The sequence below is a fragment of the Sorex fumeus genome, unplaced genomic scaffold, assembly GCF_029834395.1.
Source record: "Sorex fumeus unplaced genomic scaffold, SorFum_2.1 ptg000036l, whole genome shotgun sequence".
Taxonomy (NCBI): Eukaryota; Metazoa; Chordata; class Mammalia; order Eulipotyphla; family Soricidae; genus Sorex; species Sorex fumeus.
This window is the reverse complement of record NW_026606093.1, coordinates 8,177,652-8,194,430: the sequence shown is the minus strand read 5'-3', so window position 1 is coordinate 8,194,430 and position 16,779 is coordinate 8,177,652. Positions and strand designations below refer to the sequence as shown.

General features: G+C 38.8%; 2 protein-coding genes across 6 annotated transcripts in view; one reads left to right on the top strand and one right to left on the bottom strand.

The window, feature by feature from the left end:
* Positions 1-682, bottom strand: part of PPHLN1 (periphilin 1) — a 141,235-nt gene extending 140,553 nt beyond the window's left edge. The window contains exon 1 of the mRNA XM_056117890.1: positions 616-682. The gene's annotated coding sequence lies outside the window, so the exon portion shown is untranslated. The remainder of the gene's footprint in view (positions 1-615) is intronic.
* A 49-nt stretch (positions 683-731) lies between these two features.
* Positions 732-16,585, top strand: ZCRB1 (zinc finger CCHC-type and RNA binding motif containing 1). Of its 5 annotated transcripts, none has more exons than XM_056117845.1 (8): positions 732-844; positions 2,537-2,622; positions 5,565-5,593; positions 12,191-12,302; positions 12,845-12,952; positions 14,123-14,235; positions 14,337-14,412; positions 15,869-16,575. In XM_056117845.1, the coding sequence occupies exons 2-8, from the start codon at positions 2,539-2,541 to the stop codon at positions 15,998-16,000; spliced, it is 654 nt and encodes a 217-aa protein (XP_055973820.1). In that variant the 5' UTR covers positions 732-844; positions 2,537-2,538; the 3' UTR covers positions 16,001-16,575. The 5 variants fall into 5 exon arrangements, with proteins under 5 accessions (XP_055973820.1, XP_055973823.1, XP_055973822.1 ...); XM_056117846.1 differs by lacking the exon at positions 732-844 and adding an exon at positions 5,352-5,455 and having other exon boundaries at positions 2,535-2,622; XM_056117848.1 differs by lacking the exon at positions 12,845-12,952 and having other exon boundaries at positions 15,869-16,585.
* Positions 16,586-16,779: the final 194 nt, after the last annotated feature.

Here is a 16,779-nt window from a genome sequence, read left to right as displayed (position 1 = left end):
TGACCGCGGAGATATGCGGCATCTCCCGGCCCCGGGAAGAGAAAGGAGCAGGGAGGCAGCGGCGGTCTCCATCGCGGAGGGGCAGGACCTGGCGAGCCGGGCGAGGGGCACGCGGACCTGCCGCACCCCGTCTCCAGAGGGCGAAGGCTTCAGTCAGGGGGTGGCCCTCCTTCAGAAGAGGCTCCGGGCGAGCTGAGGCCGGGTCTGTGTGTGCGGGTGGGCAGAGGGGCGACATGAAGCCCCCCGAGGTCCCCTCTGGGCGCCCTGGGGAACGCCGGAACGCTCCCCTCGCTGACAGGCAGCCTGCCTCACACTCGGTCTGCAGCAGCCCGGCGCCTCTCCCCGGCCGTCCGGGCTCCGCCAACGCGCGCACGTGAGTCTCCGAAACGCGCCGACAGACCGCGTCCCCTCCGCTCGCCGGCGCGCCCGTTTCCTCAGACCGGGCCGCCTACTCCTTCCTTCCACACTCCGCGGGGGTCCTCCTCCTCCTCCCCCCGCCCCCACCTCAGTCATGGAGGCGGAATCGCTGCACGGCCCCAACGCAGCGGCCGGACCCACGGCCCGCCCGCCCGGGCCCACGCGGCGGCTCCCCGTCGGAAGGCCGGACGCACTCACCGCCTCGGCGCACCGCGATACCCCGCGCAGGCAGGCTGCCGCTCGTCGCGGCGCTGCGACCGGCACTTCCGGCGCGCGCTACGTCATCAGCAGGCGCCGGCGCGGCCCGCTCGGGAGAGACACCGCCGCCGCCGCCGCGGCCCCCAGTCGCCAGCGAAATGAGACGGGGAGGACCTCACAGGAACTGAGAGCTCGCGCCCGTCGGGGCCCCGGGTCCGCCCGCCCGAAGGTAAACGCCCCGCCCCCGCCTGCGAGCGAAACTCGCCGGGGCGACCCCCCAACAGCCCCGGCGCCGCGCCCCGTGTCTTACTCCTCGAGACCCTCATCTCGCCCTCCTCGCGGTCTGAACAGGACTGAATCCAGCCTAGCTCTCTGGACAGTTTGTTGACTTTTTTTAATTAGGTATGAAAAGAAATTATGATTGGACTTTTGATTTTTTTTTTATACGTACAGGGCCGGGGCGATGTGCAGCGGGTGAACGCCGGCCCCCCAGGTGGTTCCCCTGAGCTCAGGGCCAGAAGTAAGAAACAAAAAAGAAAATTAAATATATGTATGAAAGGCGATGTCTTTCAAAACTTTATTCGTATAATAAATGTCCTCTAGAACTATTCACATACAAAATGTGTCATTTGACAATTTATCAAGCAATTAGCAGAACTGTTGTTTTTTTTTTTTTTAGAAAAGCCTTCTGGTGTTTTGTTTGTTTGTTTTCCTTTTTTGGGTCACACCTGGAGGTGCACACCGGTTACTCCTGGAACTGTGCTAAGGGATCACCCCTGAGATGCACAGGGACCATACGGGATGCCAAGGATGAAAACCAGGTCGACCGTGTGCACATCCAGCACCATTTCCATGTACTGTCACTCGGGCCCCTAGTGATTTAAAAAAAATTGGGGAAAAAAAAAACTTTTTAAAATTTTTTTGGCTATACCTGGTGATGCTCAGGGGTTACACCTGGCTCTGCACTAGGGATCACTTGTGGTGATGCTTAGGGAACCGTGTGGGATGTCTGGGTTCAAAACCCCCTTTGGCCATGTGCACCATCAGTGCCCTACCCGCTATACTATATCACCTGGAAAAAACTTATTCTTAAGAACTTTTTATACTGTCAAGCTAGAACTTCTTTTTAACACTTAAGAGAAAAATAGCCAAAAATGTGTCCAGTTATATTAGTAAAAGTTAGTGACCTAATCTCTGCATCCCCGTGCTAATAAACAGTATTTTTAAGTGTTTACAAGCACTTTCTTGGTCTTAGTCTCTGCAGGCTGTAGCTCAAGAGACTTTAAGAGCATGCCTGGTGGGCCAAGACTTTTACTTTGTTCCCAGTACCTCCTGACCCTCAACTCTGCTTGACAGAGCACTAAACCATCTTGCCAGTACAGCCATTCCTCAGGAAATGGCCATCAGATCCCCTGAGTAGTGCCTGGGAGCCGCACCACACTGTCCCCAAAGTAAAGTGTTGCCTCAGGATTTTTTTATCTATTAAAAGCTCACTTACATATTCACATCATAACCAGTACTAAAGCATTTTGGTTAAGAGGCTATTTGAAAGAAGAACCAGAAAACGCTTTAGTAATGGCTGGATAAAGGAACCCTTCGATTTACCCAGCTGGGATCAGTATTCCTAATTCTGAGAAATATATGTATAATTCTGTCATAATTAGCAGTTTCCTTACTGGTTCTTTTGGGGTTGATTGAGAGCCACAGCTAAGATTTCTGGGGCCCTTACACTGTTGAGCTATCTCTCCTGCCAAAGACAACCTTTTGCTCTTCCAGGGCTGGGGACTAAACCCATATCCTTACATACAAAAGACAAGTTAGCCATATTCCAGGCACCCCTGTATTGTTTGGTCTTCGTGTGGAATGAAGAGTGTCTACTTTTCTTAAGAATACATACTTCTGGGTTTGTTTTCCTCTTCAGAAATGAGTGGTGGATTGGCCCCAAGTAAGAGCACCGTGTATGTATCCAACTTGCCTTTTTCCCTGACCAACAATGACTTATACCGGGTAAGTGAGTTACCTACTTAATTCTTTATTTGAGATGCAGGTGTAACTTGAAGCAAGTGGTTGCCCTTGGCATAATTCTTAATAAGTACATAATTATTTACATGTTTTATCAGTACCAAAAACTTTTACTGCAGACATGTGTTAGTGGCAAAATTAGACACTTGTGGCTCCCAAAGAGAATTTGTAGTCCCATTTTAGAAAATAACAAATTTTGTTTTTACAAGTTTCTTTCTTTCCTTTATTGTGTGTTTTTTGTTTTGGGTCACACCCTTGGCACTCAAGGCTTACCCCTAGCCTTTCACTCAGAGGTCACTCCTGGCAGGGTCAGGGGACCAGATGGGGTGCTGGGGTTAACCCCAGGTCAGCCACATGAAAGACAATTGCCCTACCCATTGTACTCTTGCTCCAGCTCAAGAATAACAAATTGCATATAAACACAGAAAGCAACTAGTCTAATGAAGCTTGAGCATCATATAACAGAGTGATCTCTTTTTTTCCTGCTTGTTTTTCCTACTTGGCATTGTGTGTATGTTTGTGTGTGTGGTGCCAGGGATAAAAACCAGGTCCCCACATTTACTTTTCTTGGCTTTTGAAGTTGTTTTGGGGTGGTTTTTGAAAAATGGCTTCTGGGAGTAAACAGATCTCATTCCAATAACTCATTCTGAAAATATATCTTAATTTACATATGACAGAAACATAATAATTTAATAAGCTTTGTTTTTAGTGTAGTATCAGGTTGTGTGAAGGGGCAATAATACTTTACATCCTATTTTATCACTTTAACCTTGCACAAAACAAAATTTCCTGTTCTTATCCTACAGATGAGAGGAACTGGAAGGAATGGCATGATTTCTTCCCTTTTTTATTTTTTTTTTTTTTTAATTCTTTAGGTGTCCTTTAGGTAGCTATTAAGTAGAGAGATATTATGTAGGTAATTGTAACGGTTGATTAACTACTTAAAGTAGCTTGAGTCTTTGAACAGAGAAAAAAAATGAAGTTTAGCTTTCTTCTTCATATGAAAATAGTCATTCCTGGGGCCAGAGCTATAATACAGTGGGGGGGTGGGGGAGGCTGGAGAGATAAAACAGTAAGTAGGTAGAGCGTTTGCCTTGCGTGCAGCTGACCCAGGTTCAATTCCCAGCATCCCATATGATCCCCCGAGCACCGCCAGGAGTAATTCCTGAGTGCGGAGCCAGGAGTAACCCCTGTGCATTGCCAGGTGTGACCCGAAAAGCAAAAAAAAAAAAAAAAAAATCAGTATAATACAGTGGGTAGGGTGTTGACCTTGCAAGCTGCCAATGCAGATTCAATCCCCAGCATCCCATATGGTCCCTGATTACTACCAGGAGTAATTACTGAGTTCAGAGCTAGGAGAAACTGCTAAGCATCACTGGTTGTGATCCCAAAAAGCAAAAAATAATTTTAAAAAATAATTAAAGAAAATGGTCATTCCTTTATTGAATGTTTACTGTTATGTTCATATAAATAATAGGTGCAATAGTAAACAAAAGATAAAGAAGAAAGCCCTTCTTGGTACTTAGAGTATAACAAGATAGAGGAACACTGAAATACAAAATGTCAGATTATATTATTTATAAGATAGTATGTTAATGCTGTGATGGTACATGCTAATAAGAAAAAGATAAAGCAGGAGATGAGATTTATTAAATTAGTGAAGCTTTAGATCACCAATCTGAATTCTTTACTGGGAAGGTTATCTTTGAATAAAAATGTGAAAGTACCTTCTGTACAATTGCCTAGAGAAAAAGCATTTAGTTGGATAAAAATGTGAAGAGAGGACTGGCAGGCAGAGGAGAACCTCTGGAGAGGACCCAGAGAAGAGGGGTTACTCTGGGTAGAACAAGAAGCCAGTAGAATGCATAAGTGTAAGAAACTATATTCATCTAATAAGTTCAGTATTGCTAGCCTGCAATCTAGTTATATTAGTTATATTGTTTCAGCAGTGTGTATAGAACTAAAAAATGTATTTGTGTATTAATAAACTCAAAGACTTTTATTAGAAGCATTATTTAGTAAGTAGGAGCTGTAAGTACATAGAAGTGGCTGAGATCGTGAGGGTGAGAGTACAGAGTTAAAAAGGAAGGAAAAGATCCATCAATAGCACAGTACCAAAGCTCTTGAGCAATAGAAGACTGATGAGAATGAACTTTTTGCTGTAGAGGCTTGATATTTTATAAGTGTTCTTAAAATAGTGATTGATAGACTAAGAATAACGGTATTCCAAAACATACAGACATTTGAAGAATAAGTCTTCTGTGGAGCTCTGATATAATTGCTGCCAGGGACACAGTATCTGTCCAGTGAGTGCATCTTCTGTCTACCACATGTGAAAAGTTGAGGGTTTTTTTTTCCTCTATATGCACACTTTCATCAGAAAGTTAAGAAATGTGGTCAAAGCAATAGTACAGCAGGTTGGACACTTGCACTACTCATTGTTGGTCCCAGCACCTCCAAGTATGGCCCTCTAAGCCCACCATAGTGATCCCTGAGCACCACTGGGTGTGGCCCAAAAACCTATATAGTTAAATAGGTAAATAGATAGATACAGGTGTATAGATAGATAGATAGATAGATAGATAGAACCATATAGATATAATTTTAGTTATTTAAATAAAAACATTGTAGACTCTAAGCAAAAAATTTTTATAAAACTAATAAAAATGTAGTGCTGGAGAGATAATACAGTGCATAGGATGCTTGTCTTGCAGGTGGCAGAACCAGGTTAAATCCCTGGCTGCCACATATGGTCCCTCAAGCACCACCAGAAGTGATTCCTGCAGGCAGAACCAGGAGTGACCCTGAGCATCACCGGGTGTGGCAAAAATAATAATAATAGTAACAATAATGTGGTTCATGAATACAACCTGGGTTTTTAATAAATTTTTTAATTAAATTGTAAATTATTTGGTCTTTTGTTTCAGATATTCTCCAAGTATGGCAAAGTTGTAAAGTAAGTAATCACAACAAATTTTGAAACTTTAAAAGTTTGAAGTTTGTCTAGGATATAGCTCAGTTATAGATCATAAGTGTCACAGATATCAGGTCCCTGGGTTCAGTCCCTGGCACAACCAAAAAACAGTTTATCCGAATTTATTTCTGGGGTATATAACTCTAATTTTATAGGAAGCACCCCACTGCTGCGCAAAGGGTCCCTGGAGCAACTTCAACAATTGACTAGAAGTGCTCAGGAGCCACAAGGACTACTTCAACAGTGCTCAGGGATAGAGCCCAGTTTCACACACATTAGACCTGCACTCTGGCCACTTGAGCCATCTCCTTGACCTCTCCAGTTCCTTTTTTTTTTTTTTTTTTTATGAAAGTATATTTACTTTATATGGCAGAGACATTTGACATACAAATATTGAATTTAGGGATCGGAGAGATACTACAGGCAGTCAGGAACTTGCTTTGATTGCAGGCCACCCCAGTTAGATCGTCAACACCATAATACAGTCCCTGAGCACTGCCTATATTACAGCTTAAAGCCTTTCTCCACTTGTTTTTTCTGAGTTTGTTTAATTCATTAGGACACCTTAGTTCTTAGAGTTGTTCATAATAGATTTGTTTCAGCATACAGTGTTCCAACACCAATCCCACCCCCAATCCCTACTTATCTCCTCCAGTGTTCCAAGTTCCTTTCATCCCCTCAGTCTGCCCCCTTGGCAGGCATAGAACATATTTATTTTATATTACTTGCCCCAACAAAATGCACAGGAATGGAAAATAATAGAATTATCCCAAAATAAATTTGTGATGATTGGTTGCCATGATTTTTTTTAACCTTAATCTAGTAGAGGGCAACAATATGCACCATTAGTGAGTGTCATACTCAGTGTCACATGTTGGGAAGTTTCTTTTTTCCTTTAAAGGAGCTTTTTTAACATTTCTTGCAAAACTGGTTTCAAGACTATTGAATTCCCTAAGCTGTTGCTGTCATGTTATGCACCAGTTGTTGGTTAGACTCAGTTGATTAAAACATAGCAGTGGAGAAAAAAAAAATCCGTATGTTAAATCATTTTCATCTTGTTGATGAAACTCTACGCTTTTAGTTGATTTCTGACTAGTAAAATTTTGTTATACTTCCTGAAATGCAAAGATAATCCAGTTGGCTCAAAAATAGTTTCAAACAAGTTGGGCTAAAGACTCATTTGGGGTAGGGGACACATGTGCACAGAGAGCAGTGTAGAATTTATCCAGTAAATATAGTGAAGTTGGGGCTGGAGCAATAGCACAGTGGGTAGGGCGTTTGCCTTGCACGTGGCCAACCCGGGTTCGATTCCCAGTATCCCATAGGGTCCCCTGAGCACTGCCAGGGGTAATTCCTGAGTGCAGAGCCAGGAGTAACCCCTGTGCATTGCTGGGTGTGACCCAAAAAGCAAATATATATAGTAAAGTTACCTGTTCCCCAATTACCTGTGCAAGAAAAACTTAATATGTAGACATTAATTTAATAATAACAGGATAAATGAGATAACATGTGCAGTGTGTTGTTTCTTATTCTATACTTTTTTCAGTGTTTTATTTATTCCGTTGATTTTTCATTAGTTTACAGTACTATAGAATTTCAGGATTTTAGCTTATAACCTCTATCAAAAAGATCTCTATTCCCCTCAGCCACCCATCGTTCCTCTGGTAACAACCATTGTTTTCACCGAGTCAAGTTAGTTATGTAGTCTTGCCATTTCTTTTGCACTTAGTTATATTCTACATAAGAGTGAACCATCCACGTGTTTTACGTAGCATAATCACTTTGAGTTCCATTGATTTTGTCCCAAATAGAACAATTTCATACAATTTTCACAACAGAATTCTTCTACTCAGTAGAATTCTACTTCATCTTTTTTATCCAGTCAATTTGTTGATGGATATTTAAATTAATTTTGTATTTTATTGTGAATAATATTTCTGTGAGTACAAATGTCTTTTCAAATTAGTGTTTTTATATCCTTTTGATAAATGCCTGTGAATGGGATTTCTGAATCCTTATGTTATATTTTCCCCCTACATCCTCACCAACATTTATTGTTTTTATTCTTTTGATATAGGCCATTCTCATGTGTGAGTGTTGATTTCATGTATGGTTGTGCTTAGTTTTTGTTTGGGGTTCAGATCTAGGAGTGCTGAGGGCTTATACCTGGCATTTTGCTCAGAGATAACTCCTGGCAGGGCTCAAAGGATCATATGAGGGCAGGGATAGAGCCTGGGTTGGCAGTATGCAAGGCGAGTGCCTTATCCCCTATACTCTTTGTCCCCTTCACATATGGTTTTGATTTGCATTGCCATAAGGTTTTGATTTGCATTGTCCAAGTGAAAAATAATGCTGAGCATTTTTTCAAATGTCTGTAACCATTTGGTTGTCTTCTTTGGATGTCTATTTGTGTCTTTTGCTCTGTTTGTTATTGTTGCTTGTTTTTTGTTGATAAGTGAATTCTTTATATTTTATGTATACTAACCTCATGTCGGGTGTATGATTTAAAAATTACCTTCTATTCAGTAGGTTAATTTGGGGGGGGTGATAGTTTCTTTCACTTTAAATTTGATATATATTCTTTGGTTATTCTTTCTTTAGTTTCTCTTATTGATGAACTTATTTTCAAGTACATCTCTGATATTGGGGTCTGAAATCTATCATCTGTGTTTTCTTCAATTATTTTGTGGTTTCAGACTTAATATTTATTCTTGAATTAACTTCAATTTCACCACATAATCGTTGCAATTTAGGACAAATACTTTTGCAAAATGTGGGCGTAACCTTTATGTAGATACTATTTTTTAAAAATTGTGCTGGTATTAACATCAGCATGTGGCAATTATGCAGTAGGAGCATTGGAGGACCATTGTCCTCCCGTTGTTCATCAATTTGCTCGAGCAGGCCCAGTAATGTCTCCATTGTGAGACTTGTTGTTACTGTGTTTGGCATATCGAATATGTCATGGGTAGCTTGCCAGGCTTTGCCATGTGGACGTGATACTCTCGGTAGCTTGCCTGGCTCTCCGAGAGGGACGGAGGAATCGAACCCAGGTCAGCCGCATACAAGGCGAAGGCCCTACTGCTGTGCTATATCTCCAGCCCAAATTATACAGTGAAATATAGTAATTTTGTATACTCTGTTAAATAGTAAATCTAGTTTTGTTTATTTTGAGGGGATGGGGTGTTGAATTTTTTTGGTTGGTTTTTTGGCTTTTTGGGTCATATCTTACAGTGCTCAGGGATTACTCCTGGTTCTGCATTCTGGAATTACTCCTGGTGGTGCTCAGGGGACCATAGGGATTCCAGGGATTGAACCTGGCTCAGCCGCATGTAAGACTAATGCCCTCCCTGCTATCCTTATCACTCCAGATCCAAGTTTTGTTTTTTAACATGTCCCTATTCAGTTTTCCCAAACCGATTTCTTGAAGAGACTTTCCTTTCTCTATTGTGTAGGCTTTTCTTTGTCATATATGTACATACATATGTGATTTTATTTCTGGATTCTGTTTCATGTGTGTGCTGTTCTTGTTTTAATACCACACTCATAGTTACTATTGTTTTATAAAGTCTGGCAATATGATACCCCCATTTTTCTCTCAGAATTGTTTTGACTATTTGGAATTAGTATTGTTTCTCACCATATTACTAAGAATTAAGGCCCATACTTGTAATCAAGGGCTGGAACCATAGCACAGCGAGTAGGGCGTTTGCCTTGCATGCAGCCGACCCAACTGACCCTAGTTCGATTCCTCCTCCCCTCTCCGAGAGCCTGACAAGCTACCAAGAGTATCTTGCCCACACAGCAAAGCCTGGCAAGCTACTCATGTCGTATTCTATATGCCAAACACAGTAACAAGTCCCACAGTGTTACTGAGCCCACTCAAAAAAATTGATGAACAACGGGAGGACAGTGCAGTGCAATGCTACTCGTAATCAAATATAAAAACAAATTTTAAAGTCCTGATTAAGGGCTGGGAAACAGTATACTGGTTATTCCACCCTGGTTCAATCCCTGGTACTACAGAGTCTTTGAAGCATCACAGAATATTCCCCAGGAGTACCTGGGCATCGCTAGAGTGACCCAGCCAGTTCCAGCACCACAAGGCTCAAGTAGCACTATATTCTTGGACACTTGAATTTAATCACCAACTAATTAGCTAAGTATCACCAGTGGAGGCCCCGACCCTCCTGAACACAATTTGGGAAGGCCTCTTCCCACCCCTTAAGAAAAGCTATGATTTAATATATATTTTCTGTGTTCTTGGGGCCAGAGATAAGATAATGATAAGGTTTTTGCCTTTCATGCTGCCAACCCAGGTTCAATCCCTGGCACCATATATGGTTCCTAAGTTCTGCCAGAAGTGATCCTCGAGCACAGAGCCAGGAGTAAACCCTCAGCACTGCAGGGTATGACCCAAAACAAACAAATATATCAAGTATACTGTAAATGGATTATTATTTGTCAAGCAAAGGGAGCATATAAACAAATATTTCTATGTGTATGATGTGCAAGGTACTTACGAGACTTATGAATAAATAGAAAACATTTTCTGCCTTCCTTGAAATTTAAATGTCATTGAAAAGATTGGAACAAAGAAAAATGATAATATATACCAACTGAGAATATAAATATGAAAGGAACTTAAGGTTCTCATATTTCATTTGCTCTTAAGCAATCAAGCAACTATATTAAGCTAAGAAATAAATTAAAGAAGGCAAAGCAAGACACTTTTATTATGTCTTATATTTTAACATAAGTTAATTTGCTATTTTTTAAGCAATCAACTATATCAAGCTAAAAAGTAAATCAAGCAATGAGAGGCAAAGCATTTGCTTTATATTGTCTAGAAGGGTTATTTTCTTACAGACAATATGTATTCTAATAATTTAAACAGTCCAGAAACTTTTCTTACTTGGTTGTTGTAGCTTTTGATAAATAGATGATAAATATCTAAGATTAATTTGTATTCATACATTAATTTCTTTGAAATTGATTTCTCTATTTGAAAAAAAATCATTGGGGAGCCCGAGAAATACAGCACAGGGGTAAGGCGCATATCCTGCGTGCACTTAACCTTGGTTGGGTTTCCAGCATCACATTCTCTCTGAGCTTCCAAAGGTGCAGCCTTTGCCAAGGTGCAAAGATAGATCCTTGGAGCTGCAGAGCCTGAGTCGTGTCACATTCCCAGGCCCTTAATCTAAACCACTGGGCTGGTATGTCAAAAATTGACAGGAAGTGAAAAACTTTGTCTTTCTCCCTCTGAACACAATGAATAAACAAATGTACTCTTTTAAGAAATAGAATGATTTTAGTTGCTTATTTTTTGAATAAAATAAAGTGCCCTCATTCTTAGTATAGTGGTTTTTTAAAAAAAATTCTTGCTGAAGCAGATGAGGTAGGTTGGGATGAATCCCTGAAGTCACACATGCACAGTAAAAATAATTACTCAGCTGGTACAGTCTGTTTGGAATCCAAATGTGCACCACTGGTGGTATACACAGTGTCAACATGTTAATAGTAGATGTGTGTGTGTGTGTGTGTGTGTGTGTGTGTGTGTGTGTGGCAGCGGGGGAGGGGGAATCTTAGGGATCTTAGAAGTTTGATGTTTTGGGTACTAGTACTATGCCACAGTAACCTAAATCTTTTATATCAGTTGGCCTATGGTAAAACTAATTTCATTATATGTCATTTTGCTTAAAATTTTCAGGGACTGATTGGTTCCATAAGAACTTACTGTGTTCCTTTCTGGAATAACAAAATATTTCCCTATCACAATGTTGGAATAGGCCATTTCTCCAGTGACTCTCGTGGAACATTGTCTTCCAAAATATATTTTAAGATAAGCAAGGGCCTTAAAACCTAGAGATGAGCAAGGATCAGGAGAAAGTGCAGAATCTTTACTCTTACTCTGTGCTCTTAATACTGTAGTATTTAAAATAATATTGAAATAGTTAACGTTTCTGAACCTAGAAAAATAACAAATTCATTTTATTTTTGTCTGAAAAGAACATCTCTTTTTTGTTTGTTTTTATTAAATCACAGTAAGATACTCAGTTACAAAGTTTTAATGTTTGGGTTTCAGTAATACAATGATCTAACACCAGTCCCTCCACCAGTGTACATTTCCCACCACAATATCCCCAGTTTCCCTCTGCCACAGCCCCCCCCATCAGTCTGCCTGTATGGCAAACATATCTCTCTCTCTCTCTCTCTCTCTCTCTCTCGCTTTTATGGTATGTAATACAGGTACTGGAAGGTTATCAGGTTTGTGAGAGTAGAGACGATAAATTATTCCAGCACTTCATGATTCTATTGTTTTAATAATTCTTCATCTTTCAACATTTGATTTGTAAAATACTCAGTCATTGCTAAGCTACACACTTTTCTTTCTAAATATCATACTAATGAATTTTGTTCATTTTTTATATATGTTTTATATACATAATGATAATGTTCTTAAGTTCTAAAATCTTTCAGACTTAGGGTACCTGGCAAGTTTCTATAACATTTCCATTCTTGATATCCCATGACTTTAAATAGATAGTTATTCTTTTTAACTATTTTTGCTTTTTTTAGGGTTACTATAATGAAAGATAAAGATACCAGGAAGAGTAAAGGGGTAGCATTTATTTTGTTTTTGGATAAAGACTCTGCACAGAATTGTACCAGGTCAATAAATAACAAACAGGTAAGTCATTCATTCCCAAAAGGTTTGTAACTCAAAACACTTTGTGCTCCTCCAGGCTAAGATTTGTGAGCTTGCCATGAATAGTCAAGTTTGAGGGATATCAGTAGATCTGCACTTTCTTTTTTTTTTTTTTTTTGCTTTTTGGGTCACACCTGGCGATGCACAGGGGTTACTCCTGGCTCTGCACTCAGGAATTACTCCTAGCGTTGCTCAAGGGACCATATGGGATGCTGGGAATCGAACCTGGGTTGACCGCGTGCAAGGCAAACGCCCTACCCTCTGTGCTATTGCTCCAGCCCCAGATCTGCACATTTTAAACTAATAAAATAGGAAAAAGTCAAAGCTGTACTGTCTTCCAAAGCTTTGATAGGAACATACTATTAAGAATTTCGTTATGCAGAATTTGTCACACCTAAGTGGGTATTTGATAAAAATAATATTGAAAGTAAAATATAATTAAAGATTTGAGGAAATAAGATCAAATATCTAGGTTTTGGTGTCAGTAAAATAATATCCTGCTTTTTCATTTTTGCTTGATTCAGTTATTTGGTAGAGTAATAAAAGCAAGTATTGCTATTGACAATGGAAGAGCAGCTGAGTTTATCCGAAGACGAAACTACTTTGATAAATCTAAGTGTTATGAATGTGGGGTGAGTATACTAAACCTTAGTTTTCCTAGTTATCTTCAAGATATTTTTCACATTAGTGGCTTAATTTTGCCTCCAGTACTTGGCTAGCTAAAACTATATTATTTAATTTTGCTCTTTACTTACCTGCTAGGTAACTCAATTGAAATTTAGTATGTAACAATAACCGAGGTAATATAGAGTGGTATTTCTCCAGCTTCTAAAATATTTTAAATAGATTTAAAATAGTCTGATTATTATTAACTTGAAAGATACCAGTGACCCATGAATTTTTATTAAGATACTACTTACTTCAATAGTATTTTGCAGTGTTTAATTTTTACAGTTAAGTATATATATTACCATTTGAGTCATCCTCTTTCAATTGTTGTTTCAATTTGTGGAGTTTTCTATATTTTAGTTTTCAGACTACACCTGGTGGTATGCAAGTGCCCTTGCTTAGGGCATGGCTCAACCCTAAGCAGGGGAACACATGATGCTGGGGATTGACCCCAGGCTCCTGCATGCAGAGCATGAATTTGTGCCTTTTGATCTGTCTACCTACCCTCATAGTGTCTTTTAAATTTGGGAGGTTTATTTTTATATACATATATGTATATGTATATATATATATAAGTATTCAAGTCCCATTTGCATTTTAACATTACATATGTATCAATTGTGACAGGTTCTCAAAAGCCACTAAAGAATTCTAGGTAGTGGTACCATAATTAGATAGTTTAGGTATAGTCTATATATTAAATGAAAAAAACTTATACGAAATATAAGACTAAGTGTACTACTTTGTTTTTTAAGCAAAAATGTTTAAACATTTTAAAAGTGGACAAGAATACTGTATCCCCATTTTATCCAACATTTATTTATAGTATGAGTCCAGTTAAATTTTTATTGTTTTATATTCTGAAACTTGAGGTATAAAATATTTGAAAGAAGACTACTTTTAGAGAAACTACCAAAATACTTCCTTATTGTTAAAGTGGCTCATTGATAGTTATAATACCATAATCTCTTCTTTCTAAATATTAAAATAATGAATTTTATTCATTTCTCATTGTACATATACTCAGTGATGATGTTCTTTCCGTAGTTCTAAAATCTTTTAGCCTTAAAGTACCAGGAAATTTTAATATCATATATATAGCTGTTTTCTTTTTCTTTAATTGAAAATGAAAGGAAAGTGGACACTTGAGTTATGCCTGTCCCAAAAATATGCTTGGAGAACGTGAACCTCCAAAGAAAAAAGAAAAAAAGAAGAAGAAAAAAATTCCCGAACCAGAGGAAGAAATGTATGTATGTCTACTCCTTACTAAATGTGATGGTGTTATTGTTTCTGAATTTTCACTACTGATTGAGTGTATTTGGATTTTTTTTTCCCCTAATTATTTAGTGAAGAAGTAGAAGAGAGTGAAGATGAAGGTGAAGATCCTTCTCTTGACAGTCTTAGTCAGGCCATTGCTTTCCAGGTACTAAATATTTCTTTATTAAAAAAGCACCATGGGAGACTATATAGTGGTTATATATGTGCATGCCTCACACATGTCTGACCCAGATTTGATTCCCTGTACCCATGGTCCTCTGAGCATTGCCAACTGTGGCCATGCAGACCCTAGCAGCATCACAGCTTGGGCCCTTACATTGAACTGCTGGACCACTTGGTGAAGAATTACCTGAGGCCTTCTGAGCACTCCTTAGAAGTCCTACTAAATGTTTTAAATAAAGTACCATGCTGTAACTAGACTGGTAGCTTTATGTTCCTTCTTTTCCTTAACTGCAATCTTTCCCCTTTACCGCATAAGCTTTGTTTTATTTTGGGGCCACAGCAGGCTGTGCTTGGGGCTTAGTCCTGGCTCTGCACTCAGGGATCTCTCCTGGGAAGACTGGGGAACCAACTACGGTGCCAGGGATTGAACCCAGATCAGCCACATGCAAAGCAAGCACCCACTTGCTGTACTATTACTCCAGCCCCAGTGATAGTCTATTTCTATAAGACTTATAGAGCAATGTAATGGAATAGTTCCCATTTAGTTCTAAATTTTAAGGATCCTACATACTTTCAATACTTAATCTTTACATTGCGGAATTAAGAAAAAGTTACTGATTAAACTGAGTTTACCTCAAAAAGAAAATATTTTATTGAATCAGTTTTAAAGAGTATTTTACTGAATCAGAGTTTTAAAGATGGACTAGAGCGATAGTACAGTGGATAGGGCATTTGCCTTGCACGTGATGACCCAGGTTCGATTCCCATCGCATCCCATATGGGCCCCCAAGCATTGCCGGGTATGACCCAAAAAGAAAAAAAAAAAGTTTTAAAGATTTTAAGTACTGGGAGATTTCTCACAGGGCTGGAACTCATGGGAACAGAGTTTAATACCTGGCACCACAAATTCTACCCCCTGAAGACTCCAGCACCACTGAGTCTGAGCCCTGAATCCAACTGGCCCATATAGCCAGGCTAAGTTTCACTGAGCCCAGAGCCTTGAACGCCACTTGAGAGCAAGAAACGTTGCTTCAATAGGAAATGTTTTATAAGTGTATGAGATATTTCTTAGAGTAGGCATAGAATCTGATAATTTTTGTATAGTCAATTATTCTCTTTTAATGTAATGTGTAAATTAGAAATGCATTTATCATTTTTCCTTTTAACTATTGTCATATTCTGTACAACTGCCCAATCACACTATAGATTTTTATTTTGCATGCCTGTTGATCAGTAAAAATTATCTAGAATAATTTGGGGTAGCATAATAAAAAGTAGTATCTTGGGAGTGCTGGAAAACGAACTTTCATAATGGAGTGGAATTGTCTGCATGAACTGAATGGATGGGTTTTGTTGCATTATGATGGGATTTTGATTAATTCATAATGAATAATTTTAGATTTCTGGTTTTTCACTTTGTTTTCTAAATCATTTAACAGCAAGCCAAAATTGAAGAAGAACAAAATAAATGGAAACCCAGTTCAGGAGGTCCTTCAACATCAGATGATTCAAGACGCCCAAGAATAAAGAAAAGCACGTATTTCAGTGATGAGGAAGAACTTAGTGATTAAAATTTATTTATTATGTAAATATTATTTTTTTTAAATATTGACAGTACCGGTTTATTTGGGCTAACAATGATTATTTTCCATATTCAAGCATAAGAAAACTTAGTATCAAATATTTTTTATTCTATAATAGTTCGTTGAAATTGAAAAAGAATTATAAAGTCATTTTTCTGTCTTACCAGAATAAAATTTTAAAATCAAGATATTATAATAACCATTTACCTTGAAATCAGTTCATTTGAATGAAAAAAAAACTGTCATAGTAATTTTACTGTCATCCCAAATAAAAGGATAGATACTAGGAATAATTTTCTGAGACGTTTATAAAATTTTATTCACATCCAAATAGTTTACATGCGGACTTTTGAAATAAATATTTTAACAAGAAGTGCTCTTTAAAACAACCAATTCTTCAGGCCAGAGAATTAGTACAGGAATTAAGGATTAACTGTACTTAATCGTCAATTCATTCCACAGAATCACCAAGAGTGACCCTTGAACACTGACAGGAGTAAAGCCTCAGTACCGTCAGTTATGCCTCAAAACAAAAATTAAAAGCAAACACTTTTAAAAACTGTGAAAAAGTTAAAGAATTTATTTTTATTCAGTGATAATAAAATTTTCAAGGAAATTGATAAATATTTTATTTATTTACTTATTTTAGCTTTATCCCAATCTAGATAAGCTATACTCACCAATATATTTACAACAGATTTATCAAAGGACATTTTTTAAGACCAGACACTGTGGTTGAATATAGTAAAGCTCAATGAAGTGAATAC